This window comes from Dipteris shenzhenensis, chromosome 23 (assembly GCF_047967505.1).
Source record: "Dipteris shenzhenensis isolate YYH24624 ecotype China chromosome 23, Dip_SZ_1.0, whole genome shotgun sequence".
Classification (NCBI taxonomy): Eukaryota; Viridiplantae; Streptophyta; class Polypodiopsida; order Gleicheniales; family Dipteridaceae; genus Dipteris; species Dipteris shenzhenensis.
Genome location: NC_141618.1, coordinates 26,271,241 through 26,294,345, shown reverse-complemented (window position 1 = coordinate 26,294,345; position 23,105 = coordinate 26,271,241). Strand labels below are relative to the sequence as shown.

At 42.9% G+C, this 23,105-nt stretch overlaps 1 protein-coding gene across 1 annotated transcript in view; it reads right to left on the bottom strand.

Annotated features, from left to right (window-relative positions):
• LOC147887172 (DEAD/DEAH box helicase) overlaps nucleotides 1-23,105 on the bottom strand; it is a 165,219-nt gene that overhangs the window by 13,532 nt on the left and 128,582 nt on the right. Inside the window, exons 10-11 of the mRNA XM_087394131.1 lie at nucleotides 1,443-1,616; nucleotides 1,278-1,322 (exon numbers count right to left, since the gene is read on the bottom strand). Of these exons, the coding sequence (XP_087250257.1) occupies nucleotides 1,278-1,322; nucleotides 1,443-1,616 (219 nt within the window). The remainder of the gene's footprint in view (nucleotides 1-1,277; nucleotides 1,323-1,442; nucleotides 1,617-23,105) is intronic.

Below are 23,105 nucleotides of genomic sequence, written 5' to 3'. Positions count from 1 at the left end.
CGAACTTGAGTGATCTCAAGGGACATCAATGAAAAGGTATCACCCTTTCATTGTGAATCACGTAGCATTCTCTCCATTCACCTTGCATTCATCCGCCATCTCTCTCCCACATTGCATGTAGGTCAAAAAAAAACAAGTACTCTCACGAGGGTGCTCTTCCCCCATTGGAGGGCCAATTGGCATTCAAATTCTGCATGCATTGCACACATTCGCATTCTCGAGAAGCTTGGTTCTTCACACCCTTGATGAAGTATGAAAGGGAACTTGCAATCCAATGAACATGTGGTGAAGCTTTCACGGTGAAAGCTTCACTGCTTATAAGTTATATATACCTATTTCAAGATGAATCCAAGTACATTCTTAAATCAGAAAGGTTGTATTTCTTGTCATATAAGATGAAGATCAATGACTCTCTTCTTTTTTTATGTTTGAAGACATTTGATAGGCTTTCTTCTTTTTTTTCTCTGAACATACTATTTGTCACAAAATATAGTGGCTTGGCTTATCGAATGGGGTCCCTTGTATTAAAAAGCATGCAGCAGAGGTCGCTTGCCATGTTGACAAATGTAGATTGTCTCTACTTTTGAGGACCAATTGGTGACACAGTTAGTTCCCTTTATAGCTTTTATATCATTTGAAATAACCTTGTCAATTTAGTTGTCTAGCATTCTGGAAGTCGTGCTCTTCTCAACCCATTGGAAGATCGTGTTATCTTCATTAAAAAATCTGGTATCTAGAACACACAAAAGGCAATTTCTCGGTGGCCCAGAAATTTTCCTCCAAAGGTTCAAGGTATTGCTTCGCACTATAAACCTCCGCCATGGTGCCTTCTTCATCACAATTTTTACTCTCTAAACCCTTGCTTTCATGGCTTAAGTTTCTTTGAACTTTTAAAACCGAAATTTGAAGTCAATGTTTGTGTCAATTGCTTTAACCTTGGGTTGCTTTGACCTTAGGGGTTCAGAGTTTTAAAACCAAGGTTTGTGTTAACTGTTCAGGCCTAGGCATGCAATGAAGACAAGCCCCTTCTTTTAGTCCCAAAGAGGCATAAAGGTGGAGACATACTGTATAGTTCTAGTTTCTTTATCACTTCAAATACTTCCCATCTCGTGCCGAAATTGCAAAAAAGTAAAGTCAACATACATGCTTTGAAGAAATTGCAAAGATGTAAAGTTAACATACATGCTTTGAAGGTCCCAAACAAAAAATGAACAATTCTGAGCATCTGATGGCCATTAGAACTTTAAAATAATCCACAATTGTCGGAGTTTACTGACCTTGACTTCACTGTAGTCATACTGAAAAAAGACATGGTGATCAGCCTGCAATATGACATAAACCGTTGCAAGAATATCAATAAGCCCTCTGTACTCAGCATTCACCATTACCAAAATTGTATATGATATGAACTGCAAGAAAAACCATTCAGTGCTAAGCGTCACCTTTGACAAAGTCTCAAAAAGCATGTCAAAGAAAAGGTCCATGCCAATATGTGACACCTCCCCACTTTGTTTGTCACCAAATATACTACCAAAACCTCTTATAGCCATGTCCCTCTCCGCCAGCTTAAATCCTTGTCCAAGCTCACAACAATCTTCTATAGCCACCAGTCTTTCCTGCAGTATGACAAGATTTTTGTAAATTTTCTGAGGATAAATACTTTTCAACAAAAATAGATAGAATAATTTCAGGCATGCGTTAACACAATTATTTCTTCCACCCCATCAGACATTTCTTCCACCTTGCTTGGATGGATTAAGGTTTCAATAAATGTACAGAGTGCCAAAATGATCTAACAGACTTGAAAGACCAGAACAGGGAATATTATCAGTGCACTGTAAGACCAGATCAGTGCACTGTAAGACACTTAGGAATACACAAGTAAAATGCAGGTCATGACCATTATCCTGAGATCTTGCACGACATGATTATAAGCCTTCCACACCTTCAAGAAAACTGTGTCTGATAAAGCATAGTTTACAAAGCCTATCAGTTTTCTTTCTTTATTATTGGGATAAACTACATGGCCCTTTAAGAAAACACATTTATCATAAGGACTAAGGAATATCTCCAATTAGGACCTAGGATTCTTTCACACCTCTCTTCGCCCTTTGGAATGCAATGGAACCATTTTGCAGAACCGATAAGAGGATATACTGATTTCTTATTGGATCCAGAGGACAGCTTCATAGATCTCATCTACAAGGAAGTGTTTCTTGAATCGAATGAGCTGGAGAACAAAAAAGTTACGTACACCGTATGCCTTAATTGATAATATAACAGGGTATGCCATGTCATCTTGCCATCCTTATCACTCATTTGTGAAATAGTTGCTTCCATTCCTCATTCAGCTCTCTACTGCTCTTCTGCTCTTTCAATTGATATTAGAGGATGTTCTCTGTACCCACCTACCTCCGACACTTGCACCTAAGGTCGTAAGAGGCAACGAGGGGTGCCGTAAGAGACACATAAGGGTACGACCTTACACACCTCTAAAGACTCTTAATTTTCGAGGCATGAGAAGTGTCAGTTATTTTTTGTTTTTCCAAGAGGGGGAGTAGACTTAAAAACTATCATGGATTCACAAGACATGTATATGTACACATAGGAAACATAACCATCATTGATCAGCCTGCACTCTAAAAATTGAAATTGCCTTGAGCTATGAGAACTGAAGCCAGTGAAGTTTAACACTGGTTACATATTACAAGTCTAAATACAATTGAGAGCTCATATATCACATATGATACAACTCATAACTCATCACATAAATTTGAGAACTTGAGCATGGATGAGCATGAGAAGCTGAACATGGATAATGAGATCACAGCCTTGAGCAATGGAGAGCCTTTGCAGCCGTGAAGATGCCATGGAAAGAGAAGGTAGCTCTAATGCTTTTACCTAAGTTCTTAAAGCTGGTAAATACAACTTGTCAACATCAATACTCTACCTCCCCTCCAAATCTCACCAACCCCCAATCCCCAACCCCCACACACTACAAAAAAAGAAAAAAACCAAAAGTCCAACCCAAAATAATAATAATAATAATGCTATTATTATTATTAAAATTGGGCACGCCTCTTACGGGTAAGAGGCCTCGTAGGACGCCTTTGCTGCCTTAATGCCCCTTACCGTATCCTAGTAATGCTTCCACGAGTCCATTATCCTACCTATGCAAGTCCTAGGATGACTCACTCCTCGAGCTAGCTATCCTGATCATCTTCACAAAACCAGTGACAAAGAACTGACCTACATGAGCAACCGAGTGAAAGTGAAAGTCACCATCCAATCGTAGAGCTCTTCCAGATCACCCTCGAGCACATAGAGGTCATGTATAATGTCTATGGCCTAACCCTAGCCCAATAAACATCCACATCCCATACCATGAACATCCCATTCACAAGAGAGGCGTCGGACTAGCTTGCTAGCCTGCCATGGCAATGACCAAGATCCACAATCTAGGTACTAATCAATAAACATCCATGGTACTAATCAATAAACATCCATTCTACAACAGAACCTGGAGTCAATGATCTAGCCAAGGCTCTGAATGATCTTCGGCTTGAGATGGTGGGCATCAGAAATCAAGCCAACCGCCCTCCAAGAGACCGTGCTAATGTTGTATGCTACGAGTGCCACCAGAAGGGTCATTATCGCACGGAATGTCCCAATATTCCAAGGGTGAATCTTCTAAGTGAATCAGGCACTGAGGATTCTAACATCGAGATTCTTGACCTTGGGAAAAGAAGTCATACCACCTTGGACCCCTCTCCAAACCGTGGACCGGGCCGCCCCAGGAAGAAGGTGTCCTTCTCAGAGCCCTCAGATGCTGAGACGGCAGACCCACCAACAGAGAAGACTAAAAGATCCCGCAGGAGTAAGTGGTCACCCTCGGATTTTCCCATCGGCTCGGGGCAAGAAGACTATTCGGTCGTTCAAGACCTTGCTCATCGTTCTTTGAGCATCACGCTCCCTCAACTAATAGCATTAAGCCCTAAGGTGAGATGTGAGCTGCAGCAAGGGCTCTCAACAAGGAGGAACAAGAAAAAGGGAAAGGTAAGAGAGGTATCTTCTATCTTTGAAGAAATTGATCGGCACCCACATACAGTCGATGTCATCATAGATAATTCCCATGTCAAAAATGTGTGTGTTGATGGGGGAGCTGCATGTAATATCATGGTGCCTCGAATCATGAAGAAATTGAATTTGAAATATACAAGGCGTTCCTCCACTCGAATCAAGGTAGCAGATGGTCGACGACTCGCCACCCTGGGAGTCATTGAGGATTTGCCCATCACTGTCAATGGGTTAACCACCACCGTCAATTTCTATGTAGTGGACATTGAAGATACAGGCAGGAGTTACCCAGCCATACTCGGGAGACCATGGTTGAGAAAGAGTGATGGAGTCAACTATTGGAAGACAGGACACATGTCTTTTGGTGCTTCTAAGGAGAAGATCCCGGTGCAACCAGGTGCCACGGAACCAGAAGAAGAAGAGGAGCAAGACAGTGATACTCTCTTATCCTCGGTGTCTGAATCAATGGAAGAATCAGACAGGGGGGAGGAGTTCTCAAAGGAGGAAATTTACATGATGGCGGTGTCTCCGACCCCGCCACCTGCAGAAAAGGTAACAGCTAGTCCTCAACAGCTTGAATCTATGCTTTCCCCAGACCTCACTCCAAGTGAGAAAGACGAGTTTCTAGAAATGTTTAAAGATTTCCCTGACCTTTTCGCAACTAGCTACCGCCACCTTCGCCATGTGACTGCCATAGAGCACAAGATAGAGCTGAAGCCTGATGCGAAGCCTGTGGCTCAGAAGTATCGGAGATTAGGGCCCCTATAGACCGATGCTTCGCGCTCGGAGTTGCAGAAGCTTGTAGAAGCTGGGTTTATTGTTCTGGTTCACAATATTGAATGGGTTTCACCAGTGGTAGTCACCCCAAAGAAAAACAACAAGTGGCGGGTCTGCATCGACTATAAGAAACTCAATGCAGCCACCAAGAGGGACCATCATCCTCTTCCCTTTCAAGACCTCATTCTTGAGAAGGTAAGTGGTCATGAGATGTATACTTTCTGTGATGGTTACTCTGGATTTTATCAAATCAGAATTGCCAAAGAAGATGTGCTAAAAACCACATTTGCCATACCTTGGGGCACATTTGCATTGAAAGTAATGCCATTTGGCCTCACCAATGCTCATGCTACCTTTCAAAGATTTATGCAGATGGTGTTTGCTCCTTATTTGGGGGATTTCTTGAAGGTGTTTTTAGATGATTTTTGTATATTCTCATCACGTAAGGAGCACGTCATGAAGGTTAGGTTGGCCTTTCAAAGTATCAATGATGCGAATGGCAGTATCAACCCAGAGAAATGCACCATTGAAGCCACTCAAGGGAGGTTACTGGGACATATTGTCTCATCCGAGGGTGTCAAGCCTGACCCCGAGAAGGTAGAAGCCATCCTCAAGCTCTCCCCACCAACAACCACACGTCAGGTACGCTCATTTGTCAATCTAGCAGGATACTATCGCTGCTTCATTGATCAATATGCTGCTTTGACACGACCCATGACTATGCTATTAAAAGATGGGGTTGATTTCTCTTGGGATGAGGATTGTGATCATGGGTTTGCACAAATCAAGAATGCTCTGGCTTCAGAACCCATTCTACGCAATCCAGATTGGTCAAAGACTTTCTATATCAATCTTGGGTTTGGTGAGCACACTCTGGCAAGTATTCTTCTCCAGCAAGGGGAGGATCGGTTCATGTATCCCGTTCGATTTGCTTCTCGACAATTGCTCGACACTAAGCGACGCTATTCAGAGGCTGACAAGCATGCCTTGTCTTTGGAATTCTGCATTGAGAAATTTAAGTATTATGTGGCTGGAAAGTCCTTCATTATACTCACTAGCACTGGTCTTGCAAAGCAGGTTCTTCAATCACCAAATCCCATGGGCCGGTTGGCCAAATGGTTGGCAGTTCTACAAGAATATAAATTTTCTTTCAAAATTGTAAAAGGGGGTTGTTCCAACTTGAAGAATGCTTTGATTGATTTAGAGGAGTGCCTTGATGTAACCCTTGTAGCGGCCATAGAAGTTGGGGATCCATGGTATGGTGGCATCTACAAGTTTCTGACTGCTTTCTCCTTTCCTCCAGAAAGTACTAGCTATGAGAGAAAGAAGATCCGCAGAGATAGTAGGCGCTACACCCTCCTTGATGGGGTGTTGTACCGTCAAGGCATGGATGGGGTACTAAGACGGGCCATTGATGCAGATGAAGTACCTAAGGTATTGAAGCATTATCATGATGGATTTTGTGGAGGCCACTATGCCAGTGACTATACAAAGAAGATTTTACATGCTGGATACTATTGGCCGACCTTGTTCAAGGATGTCACTTTGTATTGCAAAACTTGTGAACCATGTCAATTCTTTGGTAGGAAGGATTTGCGTCCTGGGCAACATCACCCAGTGATGTCCATCCATCCGTTTCAGAAGTGGGGAATAGATTTTGTCGGGCCCTTGCCCATGACCGCCTGCAAAAAGAAGTATCTTTTGGTAGCCACTCAGTATGTCACTAAGTAGACTGAAGCTATCGCCCTCCCCGCTGCAAATGGTAAGGCAATTTCAAATTTCATATTTGAACGTATCTGCACAAGGTTCAGGACACCCATGGAAATAGTCTCTGACCATGGGAGTCCATTCTTAAATGAAGCAGTGGAGTTACTCATGGATCGCATGGGTATTGATCATCACACTTCTAGCATCTATTATCCAGCATCCATGGGTCAAATGGAGCGGACCAATGGCCTCCTTTGTAAAACCATGGGAAAAATGGCCACAGGGAACAGGAGCCAGTGGGATCAAAAGGTCCCAGAAGCCGTATGGGCTTATAACATCACTCATAAAACATCTACAGGTTACACTCCTTTTGAGTTGGTATATGGTACTGAGGCCGTTTTATCACTAGAGATAGAGATTCCAGCTTTGAGATTGGCAGAAGAACAAAGGATGACAGAACATGAATATGTAGAGGCCCGATTGGTGCAACTTGAGAAGCTAAATGAAACCCGACGCCTTATCCTACATCAAACAGAGATCCAAAAGAATCGACAAAAGGCCCGCTTGGATCCTAAGATTCGCAAGGGATGGGAAAGACATTTTGCTGAGGGGGATGTTGTGCTATGCTTTGATAACAGATTGGACCACCAAATGGATAAGAAGTTTCTGCCACTGTGGACCGGTCCATACAAAGTCGTCAAGGAACGCAGCAATGGGTCTGTACAAGTTCAGGAGCTACATGAACCATATGGCAAGAAGGTGATCAACAAGCGTTACCTCAAGCCCTTCTTTGTGCGTGATGGACCCAGGCATGGAAATGTTGTGCATTCCTTGCCTGGGGGGGGGAACTGTTATGGATAAATTTGTCTAAGGAAAAAGGCATAAATATGAGTGTGTTTGTATGTGTGGAAATAGTATAATAAAATATGGTGTGCATAGGGCCCAGGGTTGAGGTAGCAAGGCATGACCATGTGCCACCCTTCCACATAAGAGGACCCATAAGGTGTGTTGTACATAATCCATGGTAGTAATATTAAAAAATGTAAGGTGGCATGGCTCCTCCATGTGCCACCCCTCCACCTAGGCTGCATTTAGTGAGATATGGCTCAAAGTCCATGGGAGAAGTAATATAAAATAGGTGGAGATGGATATTATAATAGGTTATTCCCTCCATATAGGATAGGCTCATGTGGGGGAGGTATAGAAGGTCCAAGAGAGCAAGTTAAATAATGGGGAAAGTAGGATGAGGTGGCAAGATTCCTTGTGCCAACCCTCCACTTGTCCTCCTAGAGGTTTGAACATATTATAAAATTGGGGAGAGACCAAGGAAGAATCACAGGCTTGAGATATGGGGCTTGATTTATGTGGAAAAATGAGGCAAAGGGTTGTCGCACACAATTGAGAGTGCGTAACCGCCTAGCCCACATAGGAGACTTTTCCACACACACCATACATGTGGGAGGATGCATTTATTGGGAGAGAGCCCCTCTCTTGGCTATAAAAGGAGGGGGCTATTTTCTTGTAAAGCCCCCTAGCTAGTACTTTGATATTTCCCTCTCATCCTTTCTTTCAAATAAAGCATGGTCCCTTTCCTTGATGTCTCCATCTTTACGTTCCTCCTCCCATCATGTACATGCTTCTCTTCCTCCTCTCCCTTTCCCCTTGTGCCATAGTCTCCCTCTTCATTCCCTCCCCTTCTAATCCCATTCCCCCTCCCATGATAACGTTTCGCCCTTACGTTCTCCTTTTCTCTATGGCCCTTGAGCGTCGCCATGCTTAGTTAGTGTCTAGCCTCTTGTCCTGATTCTTTTCTGGCTAACATCACCAAACGGATATAAGTTCAGGGCACTGCGAAATGCCTCAAACTTTTCACGTGGAAGTGCTTTGGTGAAAATATCTGCAACATTGTCATGTGTGGACACAAAGATCATACTTATCTCTCCTGCATGCAACTTCTCTCTGACGTAGTGATAGTGAACCTCAATGTGCTTCGTGCGAGCATGAAACACAGGATTCTTTGCCACTGCAATGGCACTCTGACTATCAGTGAGAATTGGAGAAGGACCCTCCAATGACAGATGAAGATCAGCAAATAGACGACGCAGCCAGACACATTCAACTGTTGCTGTGAAAGCTGCCCTGTACTCAGCTTCACATGATGAGGTAGCCACTATAGATTGTTTCTTGCTCAGCCAGGAAATGCAAGCTTTACCCAAAAAGAAACAATTGCCACTAGTGGACTACCTAGTGTCATAATCACCAGCCCAATCTGAATCACTGTAGGCATGCATTTGCAAGTCACCCCCCCTGGGAAATAACAAGCCAAAAGACTTCGCGCCCTGCAAATAACGGAAGATGCGCTTAACTGCCTGCCAATGCATAGTTTTTGGGCTATACATATACCTGCTCACTTGAGATACTGCAAACTGAATATCAGGTCTAGTGTTGCAGAGATAAATGAGGCATCCAACAGCCTGACTGTAAAATGTGGCATCAACTCATTCTCTTGCATCATGCATTGTGAGTTTCAGCCCCGGCTCCATGGGAGTGGCTATGAGCTTACAATCATGCATGTTAAATCTGTGCAAGAGTTTTTGCACATACTTGGACTGAGACATAACAGTGCCACGTCTCTCTTGAGAGAACTGGATCCCCAAATAAAAGTGAAGCAGCCCCAAATCTGACATGTCAAAGTTGGTCTGCAAATCAGCTTTGAAATCCGCAATATTATCTTCATTGGACCCTGTGAGCAGTAAGTCATCGACATAAAGAATGATGACTAAAATTTCCCCCCCATCCTTCTTGATGTAGAGGGTGCTCTCAGTAGGACTATTGTGCAGCCCCTTGCTGGTCAAAAAGGCATGAATCTTGGCATACCATGCACGAGGGCCCTGTTTTAGCCCATACAAAGCTTTATTCAGCTTGCATACCTGAAGTGCATTTCTTGAAATTTCAAAGCCTGGAGGTTGTTTGACATAAACCTCTTCCAACAAGTCTCCATTTAGGAAGGCTGTTTTAATGTCCAACTGATGAACATTCCACTCAAAATGTGCAGCCATTGCAATAACAGATCGGATGGTGGTCATCCGCCGGGATGTAGGAGCAAAAGTCTCCTCATAATCTATGCCCTTTTTCTGAGCATAGCCTTTGGCAACCAGCCTTATCTTGTATCTGTCAATGGAGCCATCTGGCTTCCGTTTCACCTTGAAAACCCATCGTGTACCAATGGCATGTTTACCTGGTGGCAAGTCTACGACATCCCAAGTTTGATTTTTCTGAATGGACTGCAATTCATCGAGTATGGCATTCATCCAATGCACATTGTCCTTTGCTTCTTCGAATGTTGCAGGCTCCTCCTCATCGAGAAGAGTACCTGCATATGCTGATTCCACTGAATTAGCACCTTCCATGTGCCTTACTGCACTGCGAGTCCTGCCAGGTAATGGAGCATCAATATTACTCTCCTTGAGAATCTGTAACAGCCAGTTTGGGACTGTTTTTGCTGCATGTATGTCTGCAATTTCTTGCTGAACCACCTGTTCCACTGCCAGTGGAGGTGGCAAGACATCCTGTGGCTGAACTGGAGCATCGGGAGGTGGCTGTAAATTCTGATTTGCATAAGAAATATCAGCAGGGGAACCCAAGGCAATGGGTAGCAACCCCTCAAAAACATCCTCTGAAGAAGAAGGCATATGAAATTCAGCCTGAGTGTGAGCTGAATTTTCTGCAAATATCACATCTCTACTGACAATGATCTTGCGTGTAGCAAGATTGTAGAGACAGTACCCCTTGCTTTCTGCACTGTACCCAACGACTATCGGTCGCAACTCAACAGCAAGACCAGGAAATACTAGCGTCACTGGGTGGCGAGGTATGCGGAAACGAGCATCAAAGTCCGCTGCGCTGAATCCTCGGTACCAAGGGACTATCATGATGATCTTTCCATCCACAGATGTGGGGGAACCAGCAATCAGGTTGCTCGCAGCTTTCGCAGTGGAGAGTTTAAGCCAGAAGATGCCCCTTCCCATAAGGGCCACCTCCTCGATGTGGCTATCCTCTAGCATAAGGGTAGATTGTAGCCAATCCCTGATGGCTAGCCTGGAGGGAGAGTGTCCAATGACTCTGCCATAAACTGAAGTGTGGGCAAAGTCATTGGCAGCCTGTTTGACCAGGGAAGACTGTTGCTCTATCAGAATCACGCGGTAGGCTTCTGGAGAGGGGAGGTCCGGCTGGGCCTCCGGTTCCAGGCACGGAGCCGCCATACCGCAGAGACAAACTGCGAGAACTCCAATGAGGAAGAGGCTGCCACCAAAAAGGAGAGCTAGACGAGGGGTGGAGCCTGGGGGTGGATGAGGGAACGAGGCTCACAAAGATGCGGCTCCAGCAGCCGAGCGAGGCCACGCCGGGGGGAGATGTCGTCGAGGCAGCAACCGGACTGCCACACGCACTGCAGCGAACTGGGACCTCGATCACCTGGGCAAAGCAGCGAGCAATTGGACGGCTTCGAGCAGCTGGACAGGGGGGAGGCCCTGAGCTATGAGCAGGCGACGGCGGCAGCGGCGTACTGAAGGAGACTCTGCGCGCGGCGAGGCCCTGAACGGGGGGGAGAGGCGGCTAGCGTGAGCTCGAACAGGAGATGGCGACGGAGAGGAAGAAGCAGACGTACGCGAGGGGCGAGGCGAGGCGAGGCGACGGCGAGGCGATGGGCGGTGGCGAGGCGAGGCGACGGCGAGGCGGAAGAGGCGATGGCGAGGCGAAGCGGAAGAGGGAGATGGCGAGGCGAGGCGAGGGGCGGAAGAGAGGCGATGGCGAGGCGAGGCGAGGCGACGAGCGGAAGAGGGAGATAGGGGAGGTAGACGCGATGGCGAGGGGAGGAGGGCTCGCAGGAGCATTTTTTCACCCAATCTTTGAAGTAATAATATCACTATTAAGCGGTTGTATTGCATATGCCCACGTGCCTGTGGAGTTCAGATACGAGTTGTCAGATAAGGCACTCAAATGCATTTTTGTGGGATATAGTTCACAAAGCAAAGGCTATCGTCTCTACAATCCTACTACACGCAAGATTTTTGTTAGTATTGATGTTATTTTCTCTGAAAATTATGCACATACACATGCTGAATTTCGGATTCCATCCTCTTCAGATGATGTGTCTGAAAGGATGCTTCCTATAGCATTTGGTTCCCCCGCTGAAACTCAGAATTTACAGCAACCTCCGCCAAATCCACATGTACAGATTCAGCCCCCAGCTGAATTAGTACAACCTTAGGGTGTGGATGAAGTTGTCAGGCAAGAAATTCAAGAGATACACGCAGCCAAAACAGTACTGCTTTGGTTGCTTCAGACTCTCAGGGAGAGTAAGCTTGAGGCTCCATTGTCTGCCAGAACTCGTAGTGCAGTAAGGCACATGGGGGGGGATCTTTCAATTGAATCAGCTTATGCAGGTACTCTTCTTGATGAGGAGGAGCCTGAGACATTTGAAGAAGCAAAGGATAATGTGCATTGGATGAATGCCATGCACGATGAATTGCAGTCCATTCATAAAAATCAGACTTGGAATGTCGTGGATTTGCCACCATGTAAGAAAGCCATAGGTACACGTTGGGTTTTCAAAGTGAAAAGAAAGCCAAATGGGTCCATTGATCGGTACAAGGCAAGGCTGGTTGCAAAAGGATATGCTCAAAAAAAGGGCATAGATTATGAGGAGACTTTTGCTCCTACATCCAGAATGACCACCATCAGGTCAGTTATAGCATGGCTGCAAATTTTGAATGGAATGTTCATCAGTTGGACATTAAAACAGCTTTCTTTAATGGAGACTTGTTGGAAGAGGTTTATGTCAAACAACCTCCGGCGGGCTTTGGAATTTCAGGAAATGCACTTCAGGTATGCAAGCTGAATAAAGCTTTGTATGGGCTGAAAAAAGCCCCACGTGCATGGTATGCCAAAATTGATGCCTTTCTGACCAGCAAGGGGCTGCACAATACTCCAACTCAGAGCACCCTCTACATCAACAAGGATGGGGGGGATATTCTGGTCATCATTCTTTATGTAGATGACATGCTGCTCACCGGATCAAGGAAGTAATTGCAGATTTCAAGGCCCAATTGAAAGCTACATTTGATATGTCAAACTTTGGGGATCCAGTTTATTCAAGAGAAACGTGACATTGTTATGTCTCACTCCAAGTATGTTCAAAAGCTCTTGGACAGATTCAACATGCATGATTGCAAGCCTATGTCCACTCCCATGGAGCCGACAATGCATGATGCAGGTGAATCAATTGATGTCACACTGTATAGCCAGGCTGTTGGATGCCTCATTTATCTCTGCAATACACGACCTGATATTCAATTTTCAGTTTCTCAGGTGAGCAGGTATATGCACAGCCCAAAGATTATGCATTGGCGGGCTGTAAAACGCATCTTCCATTACTTGTAAGGTACAAAGTCTTTTGGCTTGATGTTTCCCAAGGGGGGTCACTTGTAGATGCATGCTTACAATGACTCAGATTGGGCTGGACACTATGATACTAGGAAGTCCACCAGTGGGAATTGTTTCTTTCTAGGACATGCTTGCATTTCTTGGTTGAGCAAGTCTACAATGGCTACCTCCTCATGTGAAGCTAAGTACAGGGCAGCTTTTGTTGGGATATCTCAAGGTGTATGCCTCAGGCACACCTTATGTTTCTATGTGTGAGTGCCACAAGCACAGTTAGGTGGTGGAGAGCCACATAGGATGATTGAGTGAATCTAGGAGCAGATTGAGGAGATGATTGTGGAGCTTTGAGGTCATCAGTGATGTCAGTGACCTTGTATGAGGTGCCTACTTAAGGACCTCTCTTTTCTTCATTCTATAAGCAAGCATTCTGATTTTGTGTCCACTCTACTCTTTCCTTTCAGTATTCCAACATGGTATTAGAGCCATTTGATCCCCCTTGAGCCCATTTCTGCCACATCATCATCTTCTTCTTCTTCTTCTTCTTCACCATCTCTCCCTCTTCTTCCAAAAATTTGCTTGAGCTTGTTCTCCTCCGATTCTCACCCATTTCCCACGCCCTTCCAGCTGGAGATCCCTCTTGTTGGGGCGAATTTCGGGCTGCAAGGAATTGAAGAATTACAAGCTCTGCTGGTCGCCATTGTACGAAGTTCGTCGAATCTTCTTGCTGCGTTTTCTCTGCACCTGCTCCGTCTTTGTCTAATTCCTTTCAGGGCAAGCTTCTCCATACCTAGAGCTACCTTGTGCTGAAATCTGAGCAGCAATGGCTGCATATTGAAGGAGAAAACAGAGAAAAACCAGTCGACTTTGTTGAAGAAGGAGAAGGCGACCTGACGCATATTTTCGCCTCTTCTTCCCAGAGGATCTACTGTGGTATACCAGCTTTCTTTTGCCTCAGAAAGCCCCCTTTCTTTTGCTTTGAAGAGTGTGCTATGAGCCCTCCAAGTTCAGCTCTCTAGTTTTGACAGTTTTGACATGCTTTTGAAAAATGATGCTACATAAAATGCTACTCTAGCATTTCTGGTCTTTTGAAGTTTTCAATAACTTCACTACAAGTGTTGCTTCAGTTTTGTTTTGACTTGCCAGACCTGGTTGTGATTGGAAAGTGTTTATTTCATCCACTTCTATGAAGCATGCAAAAAGAAGCATCATTGTTTGAAATCTAGTCACTACTATTTGCTACATCAAGTGCTCATATTTTGGAAGTCTTTCAGTTATTTTTGCCTTGTAAGAGAGATAGACACTGCCCAATATCTGGGTTAGACCCTCTCATGGCTACCTTATATAATCTTGAGAAGTTCAATGGAAAGGGCTTCCATACATGGCAAATGAAGGTGAAATTTGCATTGATGCGGGAGAACTTATGGAGACTTGTCAAACCTACTCCTACCGCTTCTTCTACGGCCTCCAATGCTGGACAATCTTCAACTCCGACACGACCGGCAAGGGATCCAGCAAGAGAAGAAAAAGCATATGGTATAATTGCTTTAGCTTTGGGTGATGATTACATACATCATATCTCTGACTTAGAGTATCCTTCAGAAGCTTGGCAGAAGCTAGACATGATTTTTGGTGCAAGCTCTCACATCTCTAAACTATCACTTAAAATCTCTTTCTTTGAATTAAAGATGGCAAGTGATACTACTTTAGCTGCTCATGTCAACTATATGCGGAGTCTTATGACTCAATTAACTTCTATCAACTCTCCTATCACCCCTGATGATGCTATGGCAGTGTTACTTAAGAGCATGCCTGAAAGTTTTGATCACATTGTTAGCACTTTGAAGAATCTTCCCAATCCTAACCTTGAAGGCATTCTCTCAGTTCTCCAAGAAGAAGAAAGGCATATGGAGCTAAGGAAAGGCAATGACACTGCTTATGTTATGAAATTCCAAAAGGGCAAGTATACTCCTTGCAATCACTGTGGAAAGACAAATCACCTTTCAAAGGACTGCTTCAAAGTTAATCCATGCAAGCACTGTGGCAAAAACAACCATAGTGAGAAGTTTTGCAGAGCCAAAGCAAAGACAGAAAATGCAAATCTACTTACAGTTAATGAGCCTCCACAAGATGAGGCATCCTTTGAAGATTATGCATTCTAAATCATCTCTATGTATGCTCCAGATCTCTCTTTATGTCAAGGTACTCAGCCTGGATAGTCCTCCAAAATGAATGAAAATAAACTATTGTGTTGTGTTTTGTAAACACCTCTGGTCACCTTATGATGTAGGCCATGTGTATGTTTTGTTCCATGGTACCTTCTGCAGACATTGTGTGCATGTACATGCAGGGGAGATAACCATTGGAAGGTCTGTTTGTATCCCTTTTTTACCTTACACCCAAGGGAACCCTTGCTAGCATGAGAACCTAGCCATAGATTTATCCTTGACCACCATGAGATAGCATGAGAAACTATGAGACTAGATGTATCCTTGACATAGCCTGAGGCATTTCCTTGAGGGGGGGTTTGTTGGGATATCTCAAGGTGTATGCCTCAGGCACACCTTATGTTTCTATGTGTGAGTGCCACAAGCACAGTTAGGTGGTGGAGAGCCACATAGGATGATTGAGTGAATCTAGGAGCAGATTGAGGAGATGATTGTGGAGCTTTGAGGTCATCAGTGATGTCAGTGACCTTGTATGAGGTGCCTACTTAAGGACCTCTCTTTTCTTCATTCTATAAGCAAGCATTCTGATTTTGTGTCCACTCTACTCTTTCCTTTCAGTATTCCAACAGCTTTCACAACGACATTTGAATGTGTTTGGCTGTGTCGTTTGTTTGCTGATCTTCATCTTTCATTGGAGGGTCCTTCTCCGATTCTCACTGATAGTCAGAGTGCTATAGCAGTGGCAAAGAATCCTGTGTTTCATGCTTCCACGAAGCACATTGAGGTCCACTATCACTATGTCAGAGAGAAGTTGCATGCAGGAGAGATCAGTATGATCTATGTGTCAACACATGACAATGTTGCAGACATCTTTACCAAAGCACTTCCACGTGAAAAGTTTGAGGCATTTCGCAGTGCCCTGAACTTATCTCCTTTTGGTGATTGATCATTTCCTTGTACATGACATTGGCACTGCAGGGAGGTGTTAGAATTATTATTATATTCTAGCAGTGACCAATGTAATGTAATAAGTAGGTTAGGGGCACTTTTCCCTCCTTTGAGGCTTTTTCCCCTAACCACAGTTAGTTCACTAACTACGGTTAGTGAAGGATAAGGTTTTGTCACTTAGACAAAACCTTTCCCTCTTCTTGTATTAGTCACTTCATCTATTGCAATCTGACGTTCAACTCTCTTGCTCTCTCACTCTCTCCTTCGCACAATTGAGACTGTGTTTGGGGATACATCGGATACTTTCCAAAATTCAAGTAATCTACAGCCATTAATATAGACACCCTTATATCCCATGTTGAAGACCCATCCATATGTCTCTATCGACTCCCATCGGACATCCTACTCTTCCTTGAGCCCTTCTGATAGCCTTTCTTAAGTTATGCAAGTGTCTATGCACAACCTACAAGAATTACCCATTTGCATAGTATTCTAGGTATAGGGATACCAAAGATTTCAACTAAAGTTACTATCAAGTCACTTCCAAGCTATGGCCTATAGCCATACATGCTTACTCTAATCATGGGCTTCAATATTGGTATGTACCTTTTTCAATCTAGTGATTGTCTTGAGCCATATGCCGTCCACATATCATCCTGATCTATCCTTAATATTGCCCATTTTTTAAGGATGATCAATCAAGCTTAGATCTAGTTTCTTTGCAAGGAAACTGCATGTCTTGAAATGTCTAGTCAACTTCGAGTAGAAAGCTTTGGTCACCAACTATGTCACTAGTTTATCTTTAATGTCCAATTCCAATAGTTGACTAGTAGGCTTATGACTTGTATCAATTTGGTAGTCCAATGACTCTTATCCAGATTGTCTCTTATCCTCATTTTCTCTTTATATTGTCCAAGATAATCCTATGACAATTACTTGGAGATATTTCTCTTATCCTTCAAGATATTCCTCCCCTTACCCAAGGAAGTCACTAGAGAATATAGCAAGGCAATAGGTCTAAAGTATTCTATTAAAAAAACTATTGACTTCATCAATACAGGAAAAACTATCGATCTCATTCAATCAACTTGTAGGTTTGTATACTTGCTAGCATTCAATAAAATAAGAAATCTCTAAATACCAAATCCATCCTAATTAATTAAACAAAACCTTCAATCCTTCTTGGATTGGACATCACTTATCATTCCTAAAAAGTCATATACTCGATATTCTTGGCACGCCCATCCTAGATGTCTTACCCTAAAGTACCACATATATATTCATGTGACCAAATTAACTTGATTTTGCATGGCTTACTTAAGAATGATAACAAATTAATTTTTTGTGAAAACTATTGTATTTCACCACATATTTTTAGTCTTTATGCATTTTCCATTTTGCATTGCTTTCTCATCATGAGATGTCAAAGTCAAATATAATCTAGCCCATGACTTTAAAAACTCTTTCGGGTTCCAAATTCTCATATCACAAAAATAGCTGAGTCTAAGTTTTTTAATATTCTAACATTCATCTATTTAATCCATTTCACTACTTAGATATCAACTATAGCCTCCATATCTTCTGCTATAGTCACCACTTGTCCACATTGTGACCTTTATTCCTATCCTCAAGAGAAGTACAAAAATCCAACAAGGCATTCCAATCCAATTCCACCACTTTTGATTCAATGAACATACTAATAACGTAGAAAGGGAAATACTAAGTCTCATGTGTACCGATCTCAATTTTCTTTGCTAGCTTTGTAGCAATAATTGAATCATCTTTGAAAGTATATGTTTGTACTAGGCATAATATCTCTTAGCAAAACAAGGTTTTTTGCTTATTTGGGTCTACTTCGTCAAAAAGATAGAACATGCTAAAAGGAATAATCCATTACAAGTGATAATTGAACCGTGAAGCAATTATCATATTTCCACAAAAGTATTTGAGATTGCGACAACAAATTGATTCTTGTAATCTATCTATATCCCATTCAAGGATACACCTTATCATAGGAATACTCAATCTATCATAAGACTATCTTTTTTTAATCCCTACCTAGCCAACTATGGAAAAAATCTAGACCTTTGTAAGGAAATTCTAGACTTCTCCTTACCTTTGCAGTTTTTATAAGGATCCTAAAAAGTCTCATTTGGCATATCTCTTTATAGAGAGTCTTAACACTTGTTCTCCCAAGAAATGGAATAGATTACTCGTCGTCAACAGATTGATTGGGTCCTAGCCTTAAAAAAGAAGCTTGAATATTGAAACCTGGCTACTTGGCCTCTACAGGTGGCATATATCCAATTTTATTTGCCCTTGATATTCTTTACCAAGGCTGATCTTACTTCTTATGTCCACTATTATGGAAATTTTTTGGCATTCAAAACATGGCAAGAAAAGCTTGCGCCTACTTCCTTTACAACAGTCATGTTCGCCAAAAATGCATGGGGGGTTGAATATTCTGAATATTCACGTGCATACTCTTGCTCATAAGGGGAAAATGATGCTCCAATTTCTGCATGAAGATCACCCTTGGGCTGCTATGATATGTATTTTTCTTCTCCAAATCACCACCCCTGCTTTTGGCCATTGAAGGCCTACTCAGTGGGATTTTCTCTTGGGAAGTATTGAAGGCAAAGTCTGAGGTTGCCCTCTTGTATCTCAAATGCTTTTGGATTGGAAACATCTTCTCTCGCATTTGACTTGGCATGGACATGACTCCTTCCAGGGCAATTCTTTGAGAGCTGAAATATTCACTAGTCATGAGCTTTTTCTCCGCCGTTGGCATTGCAGGAGCCCAAACGATCATATTTCCTTCATTCAAAAGGAATCTCCTCTGTGGCTGATGTCATTCATGATGATGGGACTCTTTTATCATTTCCATTGGCTGCTGGAAAATATGGATTAGGGATGCATTATCGCCCTTTATGGTAGGCTATTATGTGAGTACTAAGGGAGAGAGAGCAGAGTGTGTAAGCAAGAGAGCAAGAGAGTAGGAGAGTGAGAGCTGAAAGCAATAGTTGCAATAGAAGAGTGTGATACAACTGAAGAGTGGGATAGGTTTTGTCTAAGTGACAAAACCTTATCCTTCACTGACCGTAGTCAATGAACTAACTGTGGTTAGGGGGGAAAACCTCTAAAATGAGGAAAAAGTGCCCCTAACCTACTTATTACATTACATTGTCACTGCTAAATTATAACAATAATTCTAGCACCCCCTGCAGTGCCAATATCATGTACAAGGAAGTGATCAATCACCAAAAGGAGATAAGTTCAAGGCACTGCGAAATGCCTCAAACTTTTCACGCGGAAGTGCTTTGGTGAAAATGTCTGCAACATTGTCATGTGTTGACACATAGATCATACTGATCTCTCCTGCATGCAACTTCTCTCTAACGTAGTGATAGTGAACCTCAATGTGCTTCGTGCGAGCATGAAACACATGATTCTTTGCCATTGCAATAGCAGTCTGACTATTAGTGAGAATTGGAGAAGGACCCTCCAATGAAAGATGAAGATCAGCAAATAAACGACGCAGCCAAACACATTCAACTGTCGCTGTCAAAGCTGCCCTGTACTCAGCTTCACATGAGGAGGTAGCCACTGTAGACTGTTTCTTGCTCAACCAAGAAATACAAGCTTTGCTCAAAAAGAAACAATTGCCACTTGTGGACTACCTAGTGTCATAGTCTCCAGCCCAATCTGAGTCACTGTAGGCATGCATCTGCAGGTCACCCCCCCTGGGAAACATCAAGCCAAAGACTTTGTACCTATCCTTGGAAGAACCATAACTGCATGTCAGAAAAGCATAAGAGTCATCATTACAAGTGGCTACAATATCCGGAGCAGCCAACTGAGAGTCTGAAATGCAAGACAAGAAGGCATAGTCGTGTTCCACAAAGTTGGCTGTAGCTTCCTCATTGTCAGATGCATGAGGAGCTGAATCTGAAACAGCCATACCGGAGCTGTTTTTCTTCTCTTTTGCAAGCCTCTTCTTGCATTCTCCAATGTAATGACCTAGCTTTTTGCAGTAATGACATATACCCTTCTTCTTGGGCTTACCTACATCACCCTTAGCCTTTTGAGAAGGCTGTCCTGAACCACTGGAAGGCTGATTTGCTGATGTCTTTGCTTGTCCCTTTCCTTTAGGCTTGAATTTTGAAAGCATGGCATGTTCACCTGCTCGTGAAGCCATGTTTTTCCTGGTCTACTCTTCCTGCAACAGAAGTCCTATCAACTCGTGAAAATTGAGAGGATTTGCACCCCCCCTCAATGACAAATTTAGCGAGGTATGAAAGCTGAGATAAGACTCAGGAAGAGAATTCAGAGTAGTGGTAATCATCTCTGAATCAGGAATGATCTCATCAATATTCAGCAATTGCTCTCGTAAATCTTGTAGCTTTGTGAGGTGCACTGACATGGAGTCACCCTCTTCCATATGTGTATGAGACAATTCTCTTTTCAAAAAAGACACCCTAGCATCATTTCGAGCTGCATACATGCTCTCCAAAATATCCCATGCTGCCTTTGAGGTCTTACAGGACCGGATATGCGGAATGATGAATCTTTTCACTGAAAGAGAAATACACGACAAAGCTAAAGCATCACGTGAATCCCATCTCTTTTGCTCTGGAGTAGTAGCTATAGCTGCACCAATAACTTGTCCTGCAGCTGTACCCTGTGCACGACCTCTGCCTCCTCCTTCCTGCGGAGGGGTATTAGGTGCTACATTTGCTGGCCGGATCTCATCCCCATTTACATAGTCCCACAAATTACGGGAAATCAAAATGTTCCGTACCATAAAACTCCAGAGGGAGTAGTTGGTACCATCTAGCTTATCCTCTTGTGAGAGACCACTGAACTGGAAATCATTCTTATTTTGTTGGGCCATATCTGAGAAAGAAAATACAGCAAATGCAAATCTGAATTCCCTTGCTGGGAATGGAGTGCACAATTCCCCAAAAAAAAAAAAAGCCAAACACTGGCTGAAAATGCAACTCAAATCTCTGTAATGTCTCTGTCAGAAATCTGCCAGAGCATCCAATCTCTCCCAAAACCTGCCAAAAGTGCTTCAAAATACTTACAGAAAGGCAGTGTGAACTGAAACCTGCAAAATTGCTCTCCCAACACAAAAGCCCCAATTTGTGGCTTGAAATTGCAACCAGAAAGGGGCAACTGGTCTAAAAGCCCAAAAAATGCAAGAAATTGCAGTGCAAAAACTAAAAGCCCCAAATTTTGAGTTGAAATTGAGCCAAATTTCACCCAAATAGTGAATCTCCTGCAAAAGCCCCAATTTCTTGGCCAATCTTTGCAATTTGCTTGCAATGTGTGCCAAAAATTTTACAAAAGCCCCAAAATTGTAATGTGTCTGCAAATGATTCAAAAGTCCCAATTTCTCTGCAAACAGAGATGCAAACAGAGATACCTGCAACAAAACCAATGTCCTTTGCCATGCCCTCTCAACTCAAAAACACCCACATGTGATGTACGGCAAACAAGAAGAGCTCGTACTCTTTCTTGAAGCTGGCACAGATTTGTACGGAGGCTCATACAGTACGGTCGATGGTACAGTACGATTGACTTGTACGGAGAGTACAATCAGCTGTACGAAATCCGTATGCCTTGACGGTTGTACGGCGAATGTACGGACAAGTACTGCGTAGGAACTGCAGTACGACGTAGGTCTGTTTTTGATTGCCTGCAAACTCACTACATAGAGTATGATGTATATTTGTCCTACAATGAGATTTTCTCTTGATGTATTTTCCAGCTATCTAGTTTGGGACTTATGTACTTTGACATATCCCATCTTGGGATAGTTACTTTGTAATATAATCCAAAAAAGTTCACCAAAACAAAAAGAGATATACATTGTTATCCCAGCTTCTCTTTGTTCCCAAACCCTACCAGAATATTTTTTTCGGTTCATGTAATTACTGAAAATGGGATGAAGGTGGAGTTTGATCACCACGATGTTCACGTTAGATAAGAACAAGGAAGTACTGGCAAAAGGGTCTAAGAGGCAATGGTCTTTACATGATGATAGCACTCATTGCTCAAGTTTAAAAACCTCCAATAGGAGCCACCAGTTTGGATAATGATATCTAAGGCCATGCTCATGGTGTTCAATACCTCATATTCACATTTGCATGCAAAATCATACTACTTTGGCAGCTAGCATGTCAAGGTCACTGTTCATGACACATATGTAGAGGCTTGCTTGCCACAAAAATCCATAGTTCTTGTAGACCTCTAAATGAACCAATTGATGGATTCCCATCCTACAATACACACCTCTAAGCAAAGTGTTGCTCAATTTTGACATGCGAAAAAGCAAAAAAGGTTATCCACATGTACACAAATTAAATAGAATGACCAAACTCAGACCAAAGCATAGGAGTATATTATGGTTCCCAAGTCTGATTGACTTCTTTTCCTTAAACCTAACACTCTATCCGCATGCACCAAAAGACTTCATTGAGTGATGTCATGTTTTTGTTATATCATGCCACATGGATACCCATGTCTTGCCTATCTTTGTTGTTTATCTGAGAATAGCATGGAGACCGTTTATGTATTTTTTACTAAAATCTTCTATGAAGACTTTATTAACAATTTTGTCTCTTTGTTATGTCTCTCTATAAAGAATGAAGGTGGGCAAGGGATTGTATCTATTTTGCAAAACCCACTTATAACATCAGGTCAAAAAACCAAAGACTCGTACTTTATTTGCAAAACCATATCAAGCACGCACAGTTCAGGCCCTCCATCTCAATCTATGCAATAACTAAATACAACATGGTTACCAGGGACCGCAATTGAACATTCCCCTTTTCAGAACGCATCGAACATTGTTCCTATTTTGGAGGGCTATCCGAAAAACTCAAAACGTTCCCGGACCGTATAGCAGGCCCCAAACACTAGGGAATGCCATTTCCACGTTCCTGTGATGCGTTCTCTGGCGTTCTGGTTTGTTAATGCAAACTT